The 20,631-nt window shown below is 38.2% G+C and overlaps 2 protein-coding genes across 2 annotated transcripts; one reads left to right on the top strand and one right to left on the bottom strand.

Annotated features, from left to right (window-relative positions):
* The first annotated feature begins 250 nt into the window (after window positions 1-250).
* LOC146167909 (uncharacterized) lies at window positions 251-6,846 on the top strand. The gene is made up of 6 exons (XM_083388958.1): window positions 251-594; window positions 675-797; window positions 3,277-3,439; window positions 4,085-4,216; window positions 5,456-5,605; window positions 6,510-6,846. Exons 1-6 carry the CDS (start codon window positions 316-318, stop codon window positions 6,740-6,742), a joined length of 1,080 nt encoding a protein of 359 aa, XP_083245084.1. The 5' UTR covers window positions 251-315; the 3' UTR covers window positions 6,743-6,846.
* Window positions 6,847-15,743: 8,897 nt separating this feature from the next.
* Window positions 15,744-19,272, bottom strand: LOC146167908 (uncharacterized). The gene is made up of 6 exons (XM_083386168.1): window positions 19,187-19,272; window positions 18,878-19,054; window positions 18,297-18,582; window positions 17,564-17,574; window positions 17,276-17,458; window positions 15,744-16,785 (listed from the first exon to the last, which is right to left on the bottom strand). Exons 1-6 carry the CDS (start codon window positions 19,266-19,268, stop codon window positions 16,478-16,480), a joined length of 1,047 nt encoding a protein of 348 aa, XP_083242294.1. The 5' UTR covers window positions 19,269-19,272; the 3' UTR covers window positions 15,744-16,477.
* Window positions 19,273-20,631: the final 1,359 nt, after the last annotated feature.

The raw sequence follows: 20,631 nt of genomic DNA, 5'->3' as shown, positions 1-20,631 counted from the left end.
GAAAGTGTGCTCTATTAGAGCACTTTATATTTCAAAATGCGTTATAGAACGGCCTGAATTCTTTTAACAGAGCACATAGTGAAGTTGCCTCTGCTTAAGTGGTATTGAAAGGATATAACTCGCAGCCTAAAAGTTGAAACAAGCTAATAACGTAGTCATAGTAAGAGGCAAGATTGACAACACAAATCCAAATTTACGTCGCAAGTAAACTAACGATTTTAATTTGCACTTAATAACTACAGGTGTTCTCGAACCGACGCCGACAGCATTTGATAGCGTTGTTCTGTCGGTTAGACCCTCGTTTTCTGATATAAAATGAACGATGGCATTATACGGCGAAAGCTGTTGTACCATCGCCATATCGACGACGAGCCGGGAACCTATATCACCGATTATTTCCAGTGCGCGGTCTGCGTGGTGTGTTGTATTTATCTGACATTATGCGTGCTGAGAAACAAGCGTACAAGCCGACTGGGCCGCGGTGATGGGAGTTATTGCAATGTGACGAAAACCACTTACTGTACTATTCTGTTTTTGATATCGTACTTTTGCCTTTCCTTGTGCGCCGGATTGTCACACCAGTTTCTACAAACGGTAAGCTGAAGTCAAAATTTAATGTTTGCGATATTTAGTAAACTGTCAAGTATTTTGAAGTGATATTTTGTTCGTGACAGGTCGAGCCGCATAATTCCTTGTGGACCTGGACCGACGACCCGACTTGGCTGATTGTATGGAGGCTCGGTTTCGCCTTATCAAGTGGAGTTGCGTTTGCTCTTCTCATTCTCCCGAAACTCATTGTACGTATAACACTCCATGTGTTACGCCTCCTTGCTATGATACAGGCCACACCCACAGTTAATGTTTCGCCATTCAGTGCTGGCTTAGCGTGTTTATTTCGCCAAGTAACGCTGTCTCACCGTAGGGTAAGCTCACAGGCCACAAGGCGGTAACTTGACTGGAATGAAATCCCCTTAGGCCTAAATTGGACGTACAGAGTACGGTTCGGTTTGTTGCGTGACTTAAAGTGAATCGCATTACGTACAAACAGATCTTGCTTGTATTCATTTGTCGCGTTGATGCGTTAAGATTAAATGTACATTGAGGGCCAGTCATGCACTAAGTAATGTCTTCGTAAACGAGTGACCCACAACGGGGTGGATTCGCCCCACCTTTAAAATGTTTTTTGATTTTCGGCGAAGTAGTAAGCAAGATTTGTCTTTTATTATTTTATTTTTTTTAAATCTATACAATTATTTCTAATCACAAACGTTGTTTGATAACAGTTTTATTTTCAAAAACTGTTGAACATAAACAGAAATGCCATACTTCAATGCGACAAAGTAAACTGTTTGAATAGTCTATTTGTGTTATTCCAATATCAATTTACAGACTTATTCACACGTATTCGAATTCCCAAGGCTTCGTACGATATTTAAGGGCTGCTCCAAACCTTTACCAAAAACCAGCTGTATAAATTACATCACCTGAAGTCGCCCTTAAAGTGGCTACATTTAATCAAACCAGCGCATTTGATGCAGTCAACTAGGATACATTTTGAGTGGCAAATAGGTTGTTGTTAATATTTCTGCACAGCGTGGTTTGGAAGAACAATGATTTAATAATGGCTAAAATATACTTAATATTTAACTTCACCAAATGTTATTCCGGTTTTACCAGGATTTAACCTCACAGCCGTAGGCTACTGCGTGCAATGTGGTGCACAGGTCGTTTAAGCACTGTCCTAGCTTGTGGAAAACATCAACTGAACTATCTATACCTTGTTGTGACCCGTTCAAAAGGTTTTCACCAAACTCGACTTAGTTCCTGTAGTACTGTTTTGGTCTTGACGTCGTGGGGTCTTTTAAGTGTGGACAAATGATATTCAAATTTAACGTCGCAAGTAAACTAACGATTGTAATTTTCATTTGATAACTACAGGTGAACTCGACTTAGTTCCTGTAAGATATTACTTGTAATCCAGCTTACCTATAGCATATTCCTATTGCGTTGTGTTATTAATTTAACTGTTACATGCCAGAATAGATTTGTACCCTACATCCGATTGCAGCACGGCTTTATTGTGCTCCATCGCATTGCCGCAAACTATTTTGTCATTAATCGTGTTGTTGCTCTGGATGTATTTACTATTTGGTTACCCCGTATTATTGCAACGGACGCCGTGTTATCGCACCGTATGTCGGTTTACCGATAATATCGGCCAATATTTGACTTCTACCAAAATATCGGTATCGGTAAATTGTCTTGAATTCGACTAATATTTTATATACGAAAATATGATATAGTTGTTCCTGAAAAACAAACAAATCTCTCATTTTTCTTGGATTTTTTTGTTTAACAACATGCTAATTAACATGCAAAATAAGAGTTTCATTTATAAAATTGTATATATGTATATTTTGTTTTTAAATTAATTTCAATTTTGACCATATTTTAGGTAGATAAAAGTCGATATCGGTATCGGTTGGCAGAAACGTAAAAAATCAGGTATTGTTATCGGTCTGAAAAAGTGATATCGGTCGATCTATAGTCCTTTTGGTCCTCCGAACTAATTTTCCACATAATTTTTTAGAGACAGATTGCAAAAAGTCTAACAGTGGTTTATAATGAAGCTATACGTTTCATGAACCACCTATTTTGATAAATATACGTTTTGGTGCTCTTGCCCTTCAAAAAACGCGAAAAAGTTCCTTTGCTGTTCCTCTCATCAATCAGACTTGCCCTACCCCTGCTAAAGTGCTTTTAGAGAATGGTTCATCAAAGGGTCGTTAAAATTAGATTCGAATCGAGAAAACCTAGCTGTAGCGTTTGATGAACTTGGAGATTAGACTGAATAAAAAAAAACAGAGAAGCGGATTTTTAACGCTTTGCTAGAGTCAAACAGTGATGGTGGTTTGGGGTTAGCACATTGTTTCGTCTGTCGTGGAGTACTTTAAAAAACTCAGCGTCGTCACAAACTGAGATACCGCGTTGCGTATAGTTTAATCACACTTCGCACTAATAGCGGCTGTTTGCCGCTTCGTGCTGCAAATGCGGCGAGTGTAGCATTGACAAGGCCACATTAGACGTAGGCACTTGACTACGCCCCACGAGCGGCGCTTGGGTTGAATACAAGAGACGCTTCTATAAAACAATAAACAAGGGCAATCGCTTTTCGGCTTATATCGTTAGAATGCCTAGGTGAGTGGTTGCGCCATATTGGGAAAACTAAAGCTGTCACCCCTTTATTAACTCACGAATTACTACCTTTTCATGTAGCTCGACCAAGAAGATATCTGCCATATACGCGGCAAGGCGTCGTGTCTTTATTACGCGATCGTAGGCGCTGTAAGCCTTGGAATTGTCGTCTACAATGTCGCCATTTCCTTTCACCACAAGGACCCGTGGCAATCCTTATTGATTTTTGCAACCCTTTTTGCATGTAAGTATCGTTAGTTTGCACTGGTGATTTCTTAATTTTGCCTATCCTTTTAGGCTTTTCTCGTGAAATACTATATTTGAAATAGAGGAAATATTTCAAGCAGGCATGTACAACTAGCATTCGAACTTTTGCACAATTCCTAACAAAAATAATATAAAAGTTGCTAATACGTCATCAGTTGCACTAAATTGGTGAAAACTCACCTTATATACTTTTTTGTGGACAAATAAATTTAATTTGACGTCGAAGATTTAAAAGGTATGGTGTTGCAAAAAGAGATAAACGCGTCTATTTATCGGTCTAAGTTTTATGCCCAATCGAGTTTTCCAAAACAATTGAAATAACCACATTTAATTAAAGAATTCGCTGCGACGCCTTTAGTAAAATATTCGTTACTTGAAAGAAAAACTTACATCATAGGGCGAGGCATGTTATCGCTTTTTATCGAGATCCATGTTGTCGGGCGCTAAGCTGAAAAGCACGCACAGCACTGGCAACGTAAACAAACAAAATATGGCGAGTGCGCGACCTATCTTGCGTCCGCACCACACTGCGAAAGTGCGTCGAGCATCCGTGTTTGCAAGACAACCAGTTGTCTGTGGCGCTGCCGTCTACGCCCTGTGGTAAATGTTGATGTTTGCACAGGCACCATCGTCAATTTTGTGGCTATGCTCTCCGTGCTCTACATACTTTGGCGACGAAACCGACGCTCCGTTCTGATCATGGAAAACAGCTCTCCAACCAGCTGCAGCGAAGCACTGGTCTATCCTACCAAGGGTACGTTTATCCGTTCGTTCCGAGGTTACCAATGCAAAATTTCCATTTTGACCATCGATGCAATATGCGGAGCCTTGGCAAAATGGCAACATAATTTATTTATAGCCGAGTATCACTTCGACACCAACTAATGCATGTCATGCGGGAGAGCCTTTTGCATCACCATTAAAGTCAAGGTTTCTAATGCGACTCGCTAAACATTTTCATGCACAAAATTAGCCCCTTTTTACCGCAATGTTGGGCTACTATCTTTTCGGCCATAGTCGTTTAAATATTTGTCACCAAATGAAAGCGTTAGATTTCTGCAGTATTTTTATAATTCCGTGATGATTTTATTGGTTTCAAAACAGGTTTGTACTTTCTTTTGCAATTGGTTAATGTAAACTGGTAATTATTCGCCACTTGCCCTGACAGGTACACGGTTAATTCCCTATAGGAAGCCAATTTAAAATACCATGTGGCGACTTTCATCGTTGTCTTTTTGATTTAGCCCCGATTGAGTGACAAGCCATTTAGCGAGTCTCCAGTCACATCCAACCAATCGCCAACTCAATATTGACCTTAATGGCCCGAGTGACATTGCAACTTTGAAAACCCTTATCTTCCATTTTCAACCTCGTGTGATTTTTTATTCCTCCGCCGCCGCTTGACATGTTGTGTGTTTACATATACGCTGTAAAAACCTGTCGTCGTTTTGCCGAACCTTAAGGCCATGGATACCGGCCAAGTAGGCTGAAGGAGCGCCAAAGAGTGAACCTGACCGCATTTTCATCAGCATTGTGAAAGCTGATTTATAAGCACAGCGATTTTTCCCTTTATCGTTAGCTTTTAGTCAAATTTGTCTTTTTAGATTTGGCGATTTAGCGCCGTGGTTTACCTTCGAAGATTACATTGTCTTATTTTCCGCGAACGACGGCGACGTCCCCGGTCGCCATCGAATTCGTGTTTACATGTTTAATTCATTTCGCTCGTGATGAATCTTTCGCCGAGCTTCCATCGCCGGCAGCGCAATGTCTCAGTCACGACTTGCCTTCCCGTAACTTCTTACCCGCAATCCGGCCAGTGCGCAAAACTGTGGCTTTCAGCGATTCCCGGGCTCAAGGGTCAAAGACTGCCTGTCCGCCCACGTAAACCACTCAGTACATGGGTATTTTGCAATAAACAATCGCACGAGCTCCTTGCGCGATAAACCTTAAGGTGATAGTATCATCATGTGGTTAACCCCTCGTGATTATACAGGTTCTAGGCGTTCTGACCCCAAAACAATCAGCCTCTTCGCACAAGACGAGAAAGGGAGCGACGAGATGACCGAACAAACAGACGGTGAGCCCGCCGTCCGATGTGATCTCGTTCTGCGAGCAGTGGCGCCATTTGTCTTTGTGACTGCAGGTTGGTGCCGCGCTGTCAAAGAAATTTGCGATCTTTTCATAAGCGCAAATAGTCGTCGCGTGTCCGCGTTTGTCCAACATGGCAGTAAATCAATTTTGTGACAAAAGAGATCCTGCTTGAATGCTTGGCGGCGTGTTTTCGCTATTGACAAGGATGTCTACTGGGAGCAGATGTAAAAGCCTATAATTATTGAATAATACCAGGGCCGCGTTGATAGAATAATAATGATCCCAGAGCCAAGTATCTTAGGCATATATTTTACTCCCGTACAATGTATACCAATAAAACAAAATTATACATTAAACAATTCTCATTTTTTTTATTAACTCATTTAAATGACATGTTCATTTCATTTATCGTTAGTTTGTTTTATAATCCTTTTTACCTATTAGATTTGGTGTGTCGCTTATTTGTTATCAGGGAATTAATTAGACTTCAGTACTTTTTAATAGCAAAAGATTAGCACGTTTACGTACGTCGTACGTGTGTTTTTAGGTTATAGTGTTGAGATGATGCTAATGTGAAGTAAAGGTCTTAAAATTAGTCAAAGGTCCCGTCCTTAGGTATCCACAACAGGAAGCGTTGTTTTGTAAGCTGCACAGCATTATAATATATCATCTACTCATCAGAAATAATATTTGCTTAGCTTGGGTATAAACACCCGCTTGCAGAAAGCTTGAATAAAACTGCTCGTTAATTGAAAACAAATTGTAATATCGTTTTGTTTTTTTCGCGTTGTTTGACTACAAAGAGGGCCTTAGATGACCTAAAAGTGGGCAAGTGTGTGTGCCTAAAGCCATAAATGCCTTTAAAGACCACTTACTTATTCCCCTATTCCTTTAAAGCTTTCAAGGTATAGGGTGCAGTATAATCGCACATTAATTAAAGCCGCTTTTCTCCTAAGGATTGATCTGGTTCCTGCTGGCGCAGTACGGTTGCGCGGACCACAACGACCCGGCTGCCCACGGCTGTCCGCTGCCCAACACTTTCAATCATAACGCGGTGATGCACACCATTCACGCCTTCACCGTTGCGCTCTTCTTCGCGGCCGAGTACTGCGCCCTCTGGCGTCAGAATCGTGATGAAGATGAGGACAACAGGACTCGAGCGTCCACCGGCAGCACCGCTATGCTCTAGAACGCGACGCCAACGCGTTTCTTTCGCGACGCTGTTTGCTGACCAAATTAAATTCGGAGTGATTGCGGTGAATGCTTGAACTTTTTTGAAGAGTTCTTGCGGTTCAAAAATCAAAAAATATAACAAAGCGCTTCGGTCTCTTCTCGCGCACTTCATTAGCCGCGAATGGTGATAAATGCGGTTGCATATAGAAAACTCGTACTCTTTATACCTTTAATTTTTTGTGTTGCAGAAGCATAAGGTTTTTTGTTATTTACTAGCATGTGAGAAACAAATGAAAGGCATGCTTAAGTAAAAAGTCATTTTTATAAGGCGTTTACGGAGCATGTTTGGTAATACTTGTTGATTTTTTGTATTGGTGCTTCCCTGTTAGAGCGGCAAGTTCTGCTGTTAGTTTTTTGCATCTCGCCCAATGACAGTATTGTTAGTTCAGGCGTTCAACTTAACTTCCTGCGTTGGCAATCCCCTTAATGCGCCACGTTCCTGTTTTATTGTTTGCGTTCTATTCATATAAAAAGTTTCAGCGCTCTGGCGTCGCTTTATTTGTTCGTGCTAATTCGCGTTCGTGTTTTATTTATTGGACCAAACAGGTGTAATCTAGTATACACAAACGCGCTCATCGTCCTATCCGAAGCCCGTTCAGTGTTCTCTCCGATAATGCTTGATCGTGATAAGCATACCCAGGGCCTGGAACGTGAGTAACAATTTTCGATGAAATCTATCTAAGTAAACTTTTCTTTTGAAGCTATAATTCCGCTATTTGCATAAGGTTTGCGTCGACAATATACCATACAGCCACTTTGTTGGTCAACCACGTAAATCTTGGGCCTTTTCAGTCAACTTCCTTAAAGTGGATGGCGTTTTTTTTGCACTTTTATTAATTTGTATTAAATTCCAGGGTGTAAAGCGTTTTCCCCCTATTTTACGTGATCAACTTCACGTTTTTGTCACAATGTTCGTAAGAGAACATTGTTTTCTTGTGTGGTGAAAATGTGACGTTTCACCAAACTGGGTCATGGTGTGCTTGCTGTTCTGTATTTATTAAACTGTTGAAAATTAACATCTTCTTGCCCCGCTTTATACTTTCGCCATATGTAGTTAAAGTTTGCTTTTAGTATTCGCTTGGTAACTGTACTTTCCATCAGTGTTCCTGCGCAATGCCCCCTTTCATCGTTTTCTTGAGACTTTATAGCACAGTGGTAGGTTAAATCGTTTAGGTCGAAGCTTATGTTAAGTATTAGAGTTGATTTGCTGTTGGTGATTACCTTAATTTCGCCACGTTACCTTTTGTACGTACTTTCCCACGTATTTTGCTTTCGCAAGAAAACTGTTATCAAACAATTTGTCTAGCCACGAGAGCATCTTGTATTTGAGTTGAATTTTCTGTAATTAGGTCACTCTACATTTTATTTAGAGATAATCCTGTAAGAATCAGATTAACCATTTTCATTAGTGCCCATTATTGCTTTGCCTTCTGGACAAGGGTAGTTATACGAGACAAGCCTGACAATATTGAAATTTCATGCAACGTGAAACGTCGTCGTATTAGGAAAGGCGTCACTTAACTTTGTTAAGTATCCGCTCGGTCATTGACCAAGTGGATAAACTATATTTAATGTATTAATATGTAAACAAAACTATTGTGTAAGTCATCTTATTGTTTAAATAACAATTATTATTTAAATACTTTTCTATATTTCTAATTCCTGGCATTCCGGGGTCCTTTGAATAGTATAAGCCTGGAAGTTCATACCATTTTGGACCGGTTTGGTAAATTCGAACTGTTAGTCATTCAGATGACAGATTTGTATTTTTTCCATCATTTACTAGGTTTCATTACATCTACCTAAATGTACAATTTTGCAAACCATTAAAAAAGGTAGTGCAATGCTAACGAATAATTTTCCTATACTTGTACCTGCGGCACTTTGTTGAACTTTTAACATTCAGTGATATGAGATCGGATTTGACTGTATTGTACTATTTTTTGTAATCGGATTAAATGCAAAATTTAAACACTTCAACAAAATTGAAGAAAGCCACTAAACTATTTTCCTTTAGCGATATCTTCTGTTGCCCATTTTGTATTGATGATTAGCCAAGAGACGTTTTTTTTCTCTTCATTTAAAACTCGATTGACATACTTGATACACTTTGGAGCATAATGGTTGGAGGTTGTTGATATTCTTATTACGTCATACTTGATACAATTTCACAAAATACTGTCTGGCAAACACTACTTTGACGTTTAATAAAGCACGTTTGTTTGTGTTTGCCACAACTGGCCTGGTATGCGAAATGTGAAGCCGAAGGCATTTCTTGTAGACCTTGTCAGTGCGACCCTTGAAAAAATATTGGAAATATTGTTACCGACCGTATATAGATACAAACTTTTGAACAAAAGCAATTCTACGTAAAACTTTTAAATAGTGTGAAGGGGAAACATGCCACCTACCTGTTCGACTACGTATATTGTCAAAAACCTTGATGCTCTTTTTAGTGTGTTTTTTTTCATATCTGCTGTGACACACTTTTCACAGGTTTAGTTTTACAAAAATAAGAACACCAAGTTGATGTAAAGCAAAAAATACAGGGTTAAATATGCCTGTTGAAGTATTTAATTTTAGGCGAAGCAAGTGAAATCCTGATAACGGATAATTTGGTGTAGCACAGTTAACCGCAGAATGTAGTTTTTCTGGTTGAAAATTCGCAGGAGGCCTTCAAGCAAATTGCACTGAATAACAACTCGAATAGATAAATGTTTATGTTATCTGAATTCCTAAACTTTATTTAAATGCTAGAAAGTAGATTTGTTGTTCCTACATGCTTGAATCAACTTTTACCTATAGTTTCCATTGGCATACATATGTGTTTACCGAATATAATAAGAAAAACATTTCGGTTTTATTTTAATCACCCCAAATAGCTTAAAACCACGAGGTCCAACCATAAATACAACTTCTATTGGCAAGTCCGGCCACACATTGTTGTATTTGCTGTCTTTTTATTTTGTCGCTATGAGTATAACTAACAAACTTTATATTTAAACTTTAACCATGTAAACGCAATTTTTCGCACATGACGCGAATATTCTTCCGTTTTGGGTTTGTTATGCATTATAACATGACAATGTTTTTAGTTAATTAGTTGGGAATCACGATGCGTATCTTTTTATGTGATCAATGCTTCAAGTATAGGCCTAATTCTAAAGTAAAAGTTTTGCCAACTGAAACCTGTCTGATATGGACTGACCCACTACACGTGTTTATAATATACAGAGACGGTGTAGCATAGGCGTACAACATGTGCGAGAGTAGCGCCAAACGAAAAAAATTGTCGCGGGTTATAATTTAGTAAAGGGACGGATTCAGAATTTCCGTTTGGAAAACGCCATGAAAATTTTCGTAAATAAATTAGGTCTTTAAACCAGGGAGTCGAACCGTTTGACTTTTCCGGTTCAGGTTCGGTTCGGGTTCAAGGATTTTTTCGGTATCCGGTTCAGTTCCGGTTTCGGTTCGGAGGAATTTAAAAGTTCCGGTTCAGCTCCGGTTCAACCATCGCTATTTCAAAACCGGTTCATAAAGTTCCGGTTCAGATGCAATATAATTTGCGTTAAATCTCAAAATGTGGCTCGATAAATGTAGAGAATAATCTTTGAATTGTAAGTCATTTAATCTAAGTTACGTGACTGATTAAAAAAACAGCAACTCAATATTGAAATATCTAAAAAATAAAAAATAAACGATTTTTTCATTCAATATTCATATTTTTTTCATAAAATTTCGAGCATGGCGTAACTTGACTCTGTATAATCGAAGTTGTGGCGTCATGCAGGAGCGAACCGCTTTTATTTACAGGTTCGGGTTCGGTTAAGGTTCAGGTACTTTCAAATTATTCGGTTCAGTTCCGGTTCGGCTCCTTAAAATCTTATAAAAACCGGTTCAGGTTCGGTTACGGTTCGGAAAAAATTGACCCAAAACCAATTCATAAAGTTCCGGTTCGGTTCCGGTTCGACTCCCTGCTTTAAACAATTAATCTTAAAAACAAATGCTGATTTTTATCCAGGTCGTGCTCAAATACGCAGACAATATGCAGCGTAGTCGCGCGAATTGTGACAAAATGGCCTGCATATATGGTTTAAATTGTCAAAACTTTCGACTTAAAAGAAACGTGACGCAATGGCAGTTGGCACATCAAAGGGATGTGAGTATCGCTCGATAGGATGGCGTTTTAATGAGTTCAAACTCCTATGGTGTGATATAATTTGCATGTTACACTTGGGCTGAATACATTTCCCTTAACGAAACTGGCACTAATAACAGAAGGTCGCGCGAAGCAAAATTTCGTCGGTCTCTTATCAAAGGGAACATGACATCTAGATGTTTAGTATAAACAAAATACACGTCACAAAGTGGAAACTATATGCAATATATTTATTGTCCGTGCTTTCATCAAAGGTAACTAAATAAAATTTAAAATTTCAGCAATTGATTGACCTGAATCGTATAAATAAAACACAAAAAAGTATTTTAACTTCGTCTTAACCAGTACTCTTCGACCTGGAATACTGAACAGCGTAAAGTGTCCAACAAGCGACGCGCCAAATGTGGCACGCGACCTAATAAAAAATGGCACGCAAGCCACCCTATACTTAATTTGTTATTCAGCCAATTGTCAAAAAATACTTAATTTTTATACAGTAAATTGTCGTTGTTTGTTCATAATATACAATAATCGCGACAGACACTTAGATGTAGTAATGCGCACTGCTATACTACACGTTTTTATTATATGTAAAAAAAAACGCTTTTATTATTAGAAAGAATTAGTTACTAAACTTTAGCACGGGAAGAAGAAGAGTAAAAATCGGCACGCCGGCATGTTTGGGTTGGACACCACTGCTGTACACCCAAATGTATACCAGATGACAGCTGGGTTATACAACTCACGAAAGGTATACAAAGGGTATACAGATAAGGTCAGTATTGGTCCATGTCAGAACTGTATTTTTAATTATCTTGAATTGTGTTATATTTTTTATAATACCAAGACGGAAAACACACTAATAACAGAATCCCCACATATATGAAATGTTATATTTTTTATACTACCAAGACGAAAAACACACTAATAACAGCTGCCTTTTTAACATGAATTAATTATTTTTCAGCGGCTGTTAAGAAATATTTTTCTGGGGGTAAGGTTGCTGGGGCTAGCTTATTTTTTGTGTTTGGTGAGTATATTTTTTTTGACGTATGACCAGGGGCGGCCGCAGAAAATTTTCCAGGGGGGCAATCAGGGGTGTAACCAGAAGATCAAAAAGGGGGGTCCTGAATTTTCAACTTAGGGAATTCCCCTATTTTTCGTCTGACGTTAATGAATAATGATGTCATTAAACAGTGGCAGTATGACGTCATAGAATGGTGATTGCAAGAGGTGATAAAACAACTAATCAGAAACAGCCAAATACGTCCAGCAAAAGCGCCACTTGCTAATCAGTCAACCTAAACAAATAACGAAAGAGAAAAAACTTCCAGCGTTTACGGTCGACCAAACAAAAGACGAAAAACGGCGTTTTACACTCAATTTTGGTTTCGCATTAGATTAGATTAAGACGCGTGACCCAATTACTCAAAAAGCACGCCGCTTCGAACAGTTTGTTAAACCATGACAAAAACGATAATATCACTTACTAAAAGAGGGTAAAAACTCCCGCCCCCTGGATACGCCACTGGGGGCTATGGATAATGTATAATATTTTTAACCTTTATAAGTAATACATATTACACTTATAAATAATACTAATAATCGTATTTTAAAATTCCAGGGAGGGGCAAGCCCGTAGGGATTGCGTGTCTGCTTAAAGGTTTTACGTTTGTGAGTAGTTTTAAAATTGCTTTTTGGTTACATACTTAATTGCATTGTATAAAAAACTGTGTAAAGATAGTAATTTAATCACACAAGACAAAGAATTGAATTTGTTTTTTTTAAAATGCTTTTTGGCTACATACTTTGTTACATTGTATAAAAAAACTTTAATAGCAATTATCTGCGTGGAATAGGTATATATTGCCTTAATTAAAATTAATTACCTTTAGGTTTAAGAACTTCTTGAAGTACTCATTTAATGCGGCGGTTTTAATCATAACCAATTTTCAGTTTCAAACTAGATTTTACTTACGTTGAACGCAGTATGGTACAGGGATTACGTGTTTGCTGAATATCACGCAATGCGAACAATGGCTGCTACAACTTGGGGTTTTACGTTAGTGAGTGGTTTCCTATGTCATTTTCGTTACGTAAAATATTGTGATGTGCTTAGACGTTGGGTATTCAGTCGTATCATAAGTAAGCACACATTATTTGCAATTTTAATTTGCGAAGACGAACAATTAGATGTTTCACAGTCACGCAGATAAATGCGATAATTTATAACACGCCATGCGATTATATGCTGCTTCCACACAGGTTAAAGAATGTGACTCCATTTCAAGCCAGGATACTACGCTATTCGTAACATTACTTTTTAGTAATATGATAAATTACTTTTTTAAATCATCGGCAATAACACGCGGCTCAAGCAAATGACGCAGAGTACATCATAATATGAAATAGTTTTAACGGCCATCTTGACGGAATCTTACATTTTGTTTAACCTATGCTTGGGAACGAATTTGTTATGGATACAGCGCCTTTGCCAACACAGAACCTAATATTGTTGCTGCTTTCACAAGGGCCGCATCCTACTTTAATTATAGAAAGTATTTACCCGACTTATTTTATACATAATACAGACATTATTTTCGGTTACGATTTAAATTACTTCGACAAACCACCCTAAAAAATACCCCCTGACAAAATATAAAACAACCGCAACCCCGTTACGTTAATTAGTTGCATTAAATTATTTTGTATTAGGTCTACATTAAGTTTATTTGCAGCTTTTAATATGCGTCCCGGATTTACGTTTCCAAAAAATGGCAAGCCTACGCTTGGTAGAGTTCATGATGAAACTCCCAATGCTTTTCTACTCCAAAATTTTTCAAGTTTTAATGTCTATACAGGGATTGCTTGACATACATCAATGAACTTACTGGAATTTAGGATAATTTCGTTTTTTCAAGTCCCGTAAAAATAAAAAGTCAGTTTTTGAACAGAAAATAGGACTTATTAATTTATAACTCTAATTATTAATTTATAACTCTTCAAATAAAGCCCACAATAACGCAGTTCTTTTATATTATGAGTTTCACTACTTTTTTTACTGCCAAAATAAGATGAGTTAAGTGCCGTTTACTGACCCTAGGAACGATTGCGTTTGTCAGATTATATTTCTCAAAACGTTTATTCCGAAGGTATTGCAGCTACACGATACAATAGCCGTTTACGGTACGTTTTTGTACAAACATGTTATAGATTTGCCAATAAAGCAAAAAATGCATAAACTAGATATTTTGTTTGAGTCCATACAGAGCGCGGCAAAAAAAAATTCACCCTTGCAAATATTTTCTTGACTGTTGGGTTAATCAGTGACCACTTTAAAATACACTACTCCACAGCATTGGTCGTTACTCATAGGCTTTTTACTACCGCTATCCCGCCCTTTTTGGAAGTGTCCTGTGTCTTGAGCCCATGTCCCATCACATATTAAATATGCAATTGTCCGAATGTCCGTGTAGTCTATATGGACTTTATTATTTGGCATCTGAATTGCTTTACTAATTAACAACTACAGCGAAAAACGGGGATAATAATGATTTCACCAAGACCATTGCCAGGTGGGAAGAACATCCCTATACGACTCCAGAGATAGAAAACTTGAAAATTATACAACACCACGTTTAGTCTTTTAGTCGGACCCAAGAATGAGATAATACTAAATTAAACCTAATACCATATAGACCAGTGGTTCTCAAACTGGGGTCCGCGGTCCTTTTGGGGTCTGCGAGACAATTTTCTGGGACCGCGAAGCACCTAATAAAAAATCAAAACGACGCTCCTGAAGAAGAAAACCTCTTGTGCAAAAAAAATTCAGGAAACTTACTTTTCCAAAGCAAGCTGATTAGTTGCTCATTCACGTTATTGTACACTTAGAGTTGAATTGTCCATTGTGACGTCACAGTATTGCATTGTGCTAATGAGAGTTACGTTTTTACCACAGCTTGCTGCGCTGTCACTGTGAGCTGTACGGTCATGGTTTAAAAATTTAAAACTGTTCGTGATTGCTTCACACAAAAAAAGTGATTCGTTAGAGGTAAACATAGCCGAGCTGATAGCAAAGAAGCAAGTGCACCCATCCAATTGATACCATTAAAAACAAATGTTATTTTGTGTATATTTTTAAGGGACCGTGAGCAATTTAAAAAGTTGCTGAGGGACCGTTGCGCAATTTTTTTAAAAAAGTTTGAGAACCACTGATATAGACTTTTTAGCGTTTCTCAAACTAGGGCATATTAATTTATTCTATCTGTTAAAATAAACCAGGGTTTCTCAACCGTGGGCCTCGCCTGCATGATGAAAAAACGTGGCTATCAAACATATTATTCGGAGAAGGGGACGCGAGTTTCGAGAAATTGTGTCAAGGGGGGCGCGGCCCGAAAGAAGCCCTCGACTATATCCTAAAGTCTTATTCTTAGCACAGGAATCTTTACCATTGACATTTATATAAGAGAATTAAACTAAATTGATTGTGAGTGAATTGAATGTGATTAAGTTTGAATTAGTTTACTTTCTCGTTTTTTATGGATTTGGTAGCTCAAATTTTAATCTTATTTGGAAACACTTAAATGCTTTTATTTTATTTCCAATCTAAATAAAAAAGGCGAAAATTAATTTGACCTGGAAGAGCAATAGAAATGAATCTCTTCTTCCTATCTGAAGCATTTTTGTAAAATGATGATATTGACAGGTTCTTTCATCCCACATCTATAACAACACTTTAAAATTAACACCAGAAGTACTCCATTTTTGGGCTCTTTTGTGTTACACGGGCGAACGTTTACTAAAAAGTCATGTAAAATTCAAGCGAAGCGCGAAAAATGTTCGCATTTGCGCAGTTATAATATGGAAGGGCGATTTCGCACCTGTTTATCAGTTTAGGATTGCTTGACGCCCGCAAGCGTTTTTTTGCGAAACTTTACGTCTGGTAGTGAATTCGTGACGAAGTAAATGCCGAGCGGTTTTCTGTTTATAGACCAGAGATTGACCAAAAGTTGGTCGTGACTCTGTAAGGGGTGACGCTCGAGTTTTGTGTTCCGTTAAGTCTATAATAATTTATTTTATAAATATACATTGAACTTTCTTGCTTTTAATGCAAATTTTCTAACAAATATAAAATACAGAATATTTGTATGAAAAATAATGTATACAGTACATTATGTAATTGTAAGCTGTGCATAAAATGGGTGATTGGTTCAATAAGGTTGTAATGGAACAATGAAAACACCTCGTTATTCCGTGAACATCGGATTGTATTACTTTTAAACAAAAGTTTACTCTGAAAGCAATGTGAATTAAAAAAAGCTTTAAACAGTAGAATCATCGTGTTTTTATAGTGTGAAATCGAAAAATCTCTTCACGATTCACAAAATTTGTATGATTTCACTTCGTATTAGAATATGTGCCTTGATTTGACGTCTGGTATTTATTCGTTACATTCTCCTGTTTTACAGCAAAGCTGTATCAATACGAAGGACAGAGGAAGAAGGTTATAAATAGTATTATCGCCCTCAAAAATCAACTTGCTTTCATTTTTTTATCGTCCTTTATCATATAGGACATGCGCAGAAAGCCTTCGCTCAAACCGTCTCCCGAAAGCCCGGAACAGGCTTGAACGTGAATCTTGTTTGTGGTTTTCAAGTTGGCCAAGTCCAGTTTGACGAATACGTCTTCCGGTGTCATGTGTCCTTGCTGGTCTTGCTTGTTGACCAGGACCAGGACGGGTAGTTTTGACATAGGTTTGCATTCGACGATGTGATGCAACTCTGATCTTGACAATTCCAAGTGGTTGTCAGATGACGTGCTGTCTACCACAAAGACGAACCCTGAAAAGGACAAGAAAAGCGTATGTTTCTGAGTTGAAAAAGGTTTATCAATGTTTGCTTCGATATCAATGGCATATCGTTTTTAAACGGTCTTCCTCGTGTTTTACACTCGGCTTTTTCAAATATTGTTAACTTTTTTAGATTTGGATCGTATCGGCACTGCCCTAAACAGGTTTCCCTGGATTAACTCTACACTGTGCTGAATGTCATTTGTATTACTTGACTCATACAGTAAAAGTGCGTCATGCGCGACACCATTTCTGATAAAGTTTGACGATTGACCAAAGTTGAGACGACACGTCATAGGTTTAAGTGCAGCTCATTTAGTAAGCTGTGTGTTGTTACTTGTTAAAAGTCACGTGAATGCTTCTTTCCCAAAAATCTTGTTTAATCGTTACAGAGTCTAATAAATCCTACACAAACAAGTATTTGCCAACAACTGTTTATGTCAAAAATTTCATTTATGTTTTTGGTGTTAGCGAAGACTGACCAGAAGCTTTGTTGTGGTACCAATGATGAGACTTCCATCTGAAGTCGTCTTCGCCTGCACCAATATCCCAAATGTCCATCACAGTCCCATCGCTTAAAGTCACTGTTTCGACGTTGAAGCCCACCGTCGGAATGGTTTTAACCAGGCGGTTAAGTTTTAACTTGTAAAGGATTGTAGTCTTGCCTCAAAATATAAATAATTAACTTTTATGGATAATCAAAGAGAAAATTATCAATACAATCACTGCGCATAACATAATTTATTGTCAATACAAAACATTTAACTTACCGACATCGTTTCTTCCAAACATGACAACTTTGATATACTCCTTGCTATTATGGGCCATAATCCAAAACAAAATGTTCTTTCCGTTTGTTGAACAATTAGCTAAACCTTATGTTCGACGAGTTTTTTAGTAGAAATACAAATATGAAAACAGCCATCTAAACGACTTTATACTTTCATATGTACTATCAGTGTCTATAGCTTTCAGGATAAAGGAACCAATGAACAATATGTTAACAGAGCAACAACCACTGAATCATTTGCTTGCGTCACACTTCTGCATGGGCGTTAAGCAATCGGTTTTGCTATTCTCTGCATTTAGTGTACGCTTCCTTGTGCGTGGGGATTTGCACGCAGCGCCCGTCTATTTATGTATTTAGTATACCTCTCCTGGCTAAGGAATCCTGTGACAAATACCTAGAAACTGCTATGGGTATCAACTTAAAACAACGAAAACCGTATTGCTTCTAATCACTTTTGCATATGGAACACTTTACAATTACCAAAATGACAAAGCAAAACAAAGTATTGCTATTCAATATGTATTGTATATTGAAAGCCATTTAATACAGCGCCAACAACGGATTAGCAGGAATAAGTGAAATACTAATAAGAAGTGCACACTTTTTATGGAAACAAAAGTTCGCAAATGAAACACACAGTTTCTGTTAATCAACAGGCAGAAACCGATAAACTGATACGGGGCACGCAGGCTGCGCGCTAGGAGGACATCGACTTCCGGTGTTCCTTGGTCATTTTCGAGAAGAGCTGGAAGCCGTCGATGATGCCTTCCCCAGTGGCGGCGCAGCATCCGTGGACGCGCCACTTGTTGGTCTGGCTCAGCTCGGTCAGCCCCATTACCTGGGCAACGGTGGTCACAGACTTGGCCGTGTGCTGGTCTTGCTTGTTGGCCAGCACCAGGATGGGCACACGGAGCTCGTTGTTGGCAAGCAGGTTGAACAGCGCTTCGCGAGCCTCCGAAAAACGCTCCGGGTCCGAGCTGTCCACCACGAATAACAGGCCTGAACAAAAGCACGATTAGATTACTGCTAAATCATAGATAAACGAAGACCGTGGAATAGATTCAGGTATAACTATTACTATTTTACCATCTGCTTGTGTTGGCCAAGTAAGATTTATCAAATAAATTAATGTTTATTATTTACTATTGTTCTTTTTTATTCTTCGTGTTGATTGTGAATCCTTACAAAACATTTGCTTAAAGTATCAGAAAGCCATTAAATAAAATGCAAGTCATAATTTGTTTGTTTTTTACAATTATGATCGCAAATCACGAGGCGTAACCTTAAACTATACCTTCGGTATCTCTCAAATAATTTTTCCAAAGTGATCGCAGAATATCTTGTCCGCCAACGTCCCAAATAGTCAAAGTTAAACCCTTACACGGGGTGACCGTCTCAATATTAAACCCAACCGTCGGAATTGTACTTCTCGGCTCATCCGACTTTAGTCGGTTTAAGATAGTTGTTTTCCCTGAAACCAAAAAATACAGGGTGCAGGCTTTCGAATATAATCAATGTTAAAACTACAAAACTAAGTTATTTAGTCGTCCCGATATGTTGTATATGTCACCGCCTTTAACTATTGCTATAAATTAGAATCTACCTGCGCCGTCAAGTCCCAGCATGGTTACGTTTACCGGATGGTTTCGAAAATCTTCCCATAACTTGCTCATTCGCGCACCCATGACTACAAATCGATACTGAACTGATGGTTTCAAATAACGAGAGGTAGATTGTCTTTTTGAAAGGTGGGCGACTCGGAGGCGCTAAAGGAAACGCTTTGAAACGTGGATGGACAGTGATGCAAAAAAAGTATAACAACGGGGAAAGTATTGACGCTAAATGACTTCCAAAGGAGATAAGGTCGGTAAGCAGACCATACATATAGGTAGGTCTATGTCCCTAATATAAATAAGACGCGAAATTTTATAAGAGTATACATAAATGGATTGTTTTTATCACGACCGGTGGTTTTGTATAGTTTCGTTGATGACATAAAAATACAAATACTTTACCCGCGGCACCAGAAGATGTAGCATACGTAGAATGTCGTTAGTACAGTTATTCCTAAAATATTAAGATATTTTGAAATAAAAATACCTTAGTACAAATTAAAACTATACACGACGCATGTGAAAACGTTATATATTCGTGTAACGCTATAGCCACCATGCAGCTTATAAACATGTAATAATCATTAAGACTGATCTACCCAAAAAGAAGAAACAGTATGAAAACTAGTACACCGAAAGCCATCGCAGACTCACCGAGTCTGTTAATCTATGATGCAAGCAGGGCAGACTAGAAAAACAACTAGCCGGCAGTGAGGTTCGAACTCACGACCTCCGGTCAAGCCGGGACCGTCGCTCTACCAACTGAGCTATGCAGGCTCAGAAGGGAACGAGTCGAGAAACAACCATACGCCAATGCTTGCTCAATTTGCTAGTACAAGCAACCTCATTGAAGGGGATCCACAGTACCATATCATTTATTCAATGAAACAGAAGGGCTAGATCTCAGCTATTAACACACATATGTGCGAATGTTTTAGTATGAAAACTATCACATATTTTGAACTCAATTTCGCGTGAAATATCTGTAAGTTTAAGTCGAGGTGCTATCTTACCGTTACCTTTGGGTTTTCATTAGACCAAATACCCGGCGTTGCCAAGGTTAAATAGAGGATTTACCAGTTTAATTCTAACTGGCGAAGGACTACAGGTAATTACCCTTGCAATAAGCGCGATAATCTACGAAATATACTTGAATTTTGGTTAAACAAGACATAAAAATCCATCACTCTGTTCATCACTATATTACGTTGTAACATGTCCGTTTAAATAACCTCGTGATAGCCGATCATAATAAAAACAAACGGGCAATTTATATGTAACTCAAAAAGTAGTTTAGCCTACGAATAGCTAAAATATAAAAATATTGTTTAAAATGGCACTTTTGGTAAATATAAATTTTAAAACTTGTGATGTGTTTTAACCCATCAGCTCAAAATTAAATTACGTAAAAATTTGCACAGAAAACTTACATTGC

The sequence above is a fragment of the Ascidiella aspersa genome, chromosome 1, assembly GCF_963924565.1.
Source record: "Ascidiella aspersa chromosome 1, kaAscAspe10.2, whole genome shotgun sequence".
NCBI lineage: Eukaryota > Metazoa > Chordata > Ascidiacea > Phlebobranchia > Ascidiidae > Ascidiella > Ascidiella aspersa.
The sequence above is the reverse complement of the archived record's forward strand: the minus strand, read 5'-3'. Positions and strand labels throughout refer to the sequence as shown.

Coding starts and splice junctions, on each gene's coding strand:
- LOC146167909 (XM_083388958.1), top strand. CDS start 316: ATGAACGATGGCATTATACGGCGAAAGCTGTTGTACCATCGCCATATC. Junction 798..3,276: donor TCATTCTCCCGAAACTCATT/GTACGTATAACA, acceptor CTTTTCATGTAG/CTCGACCAAGAAGATATCTG. Junction 5,606..6,509: donor ATTTGTCTTTGTGACTGCAG/GTTGGTGCCGCG, acceptor TTTTCTCCTAAG/GATTGATCTGGTTCCTGCTG.
- LOC146167908 (XM_083386168.1), bottom strand. CDS start 19,268: ATGGGTGCGCGAATGAGCAAGTTATGGGAAGATTTTCGAAACCATCCG. Junction 18,583..18,877: donor TTATTTGAGAGATACCGAAG/GTATAGTTTAAG, acceptor GCTTTTGTTCAG/GCCTGTTATTCGTGGTGGAC. Junction 16,786..17,275: donor GTACCACAACAAAGCTTCTG/GTCAGTCTTCGC, acceptor TGTCCTTTTCAG/GGTTCGTCTTTGTGGTAGAC.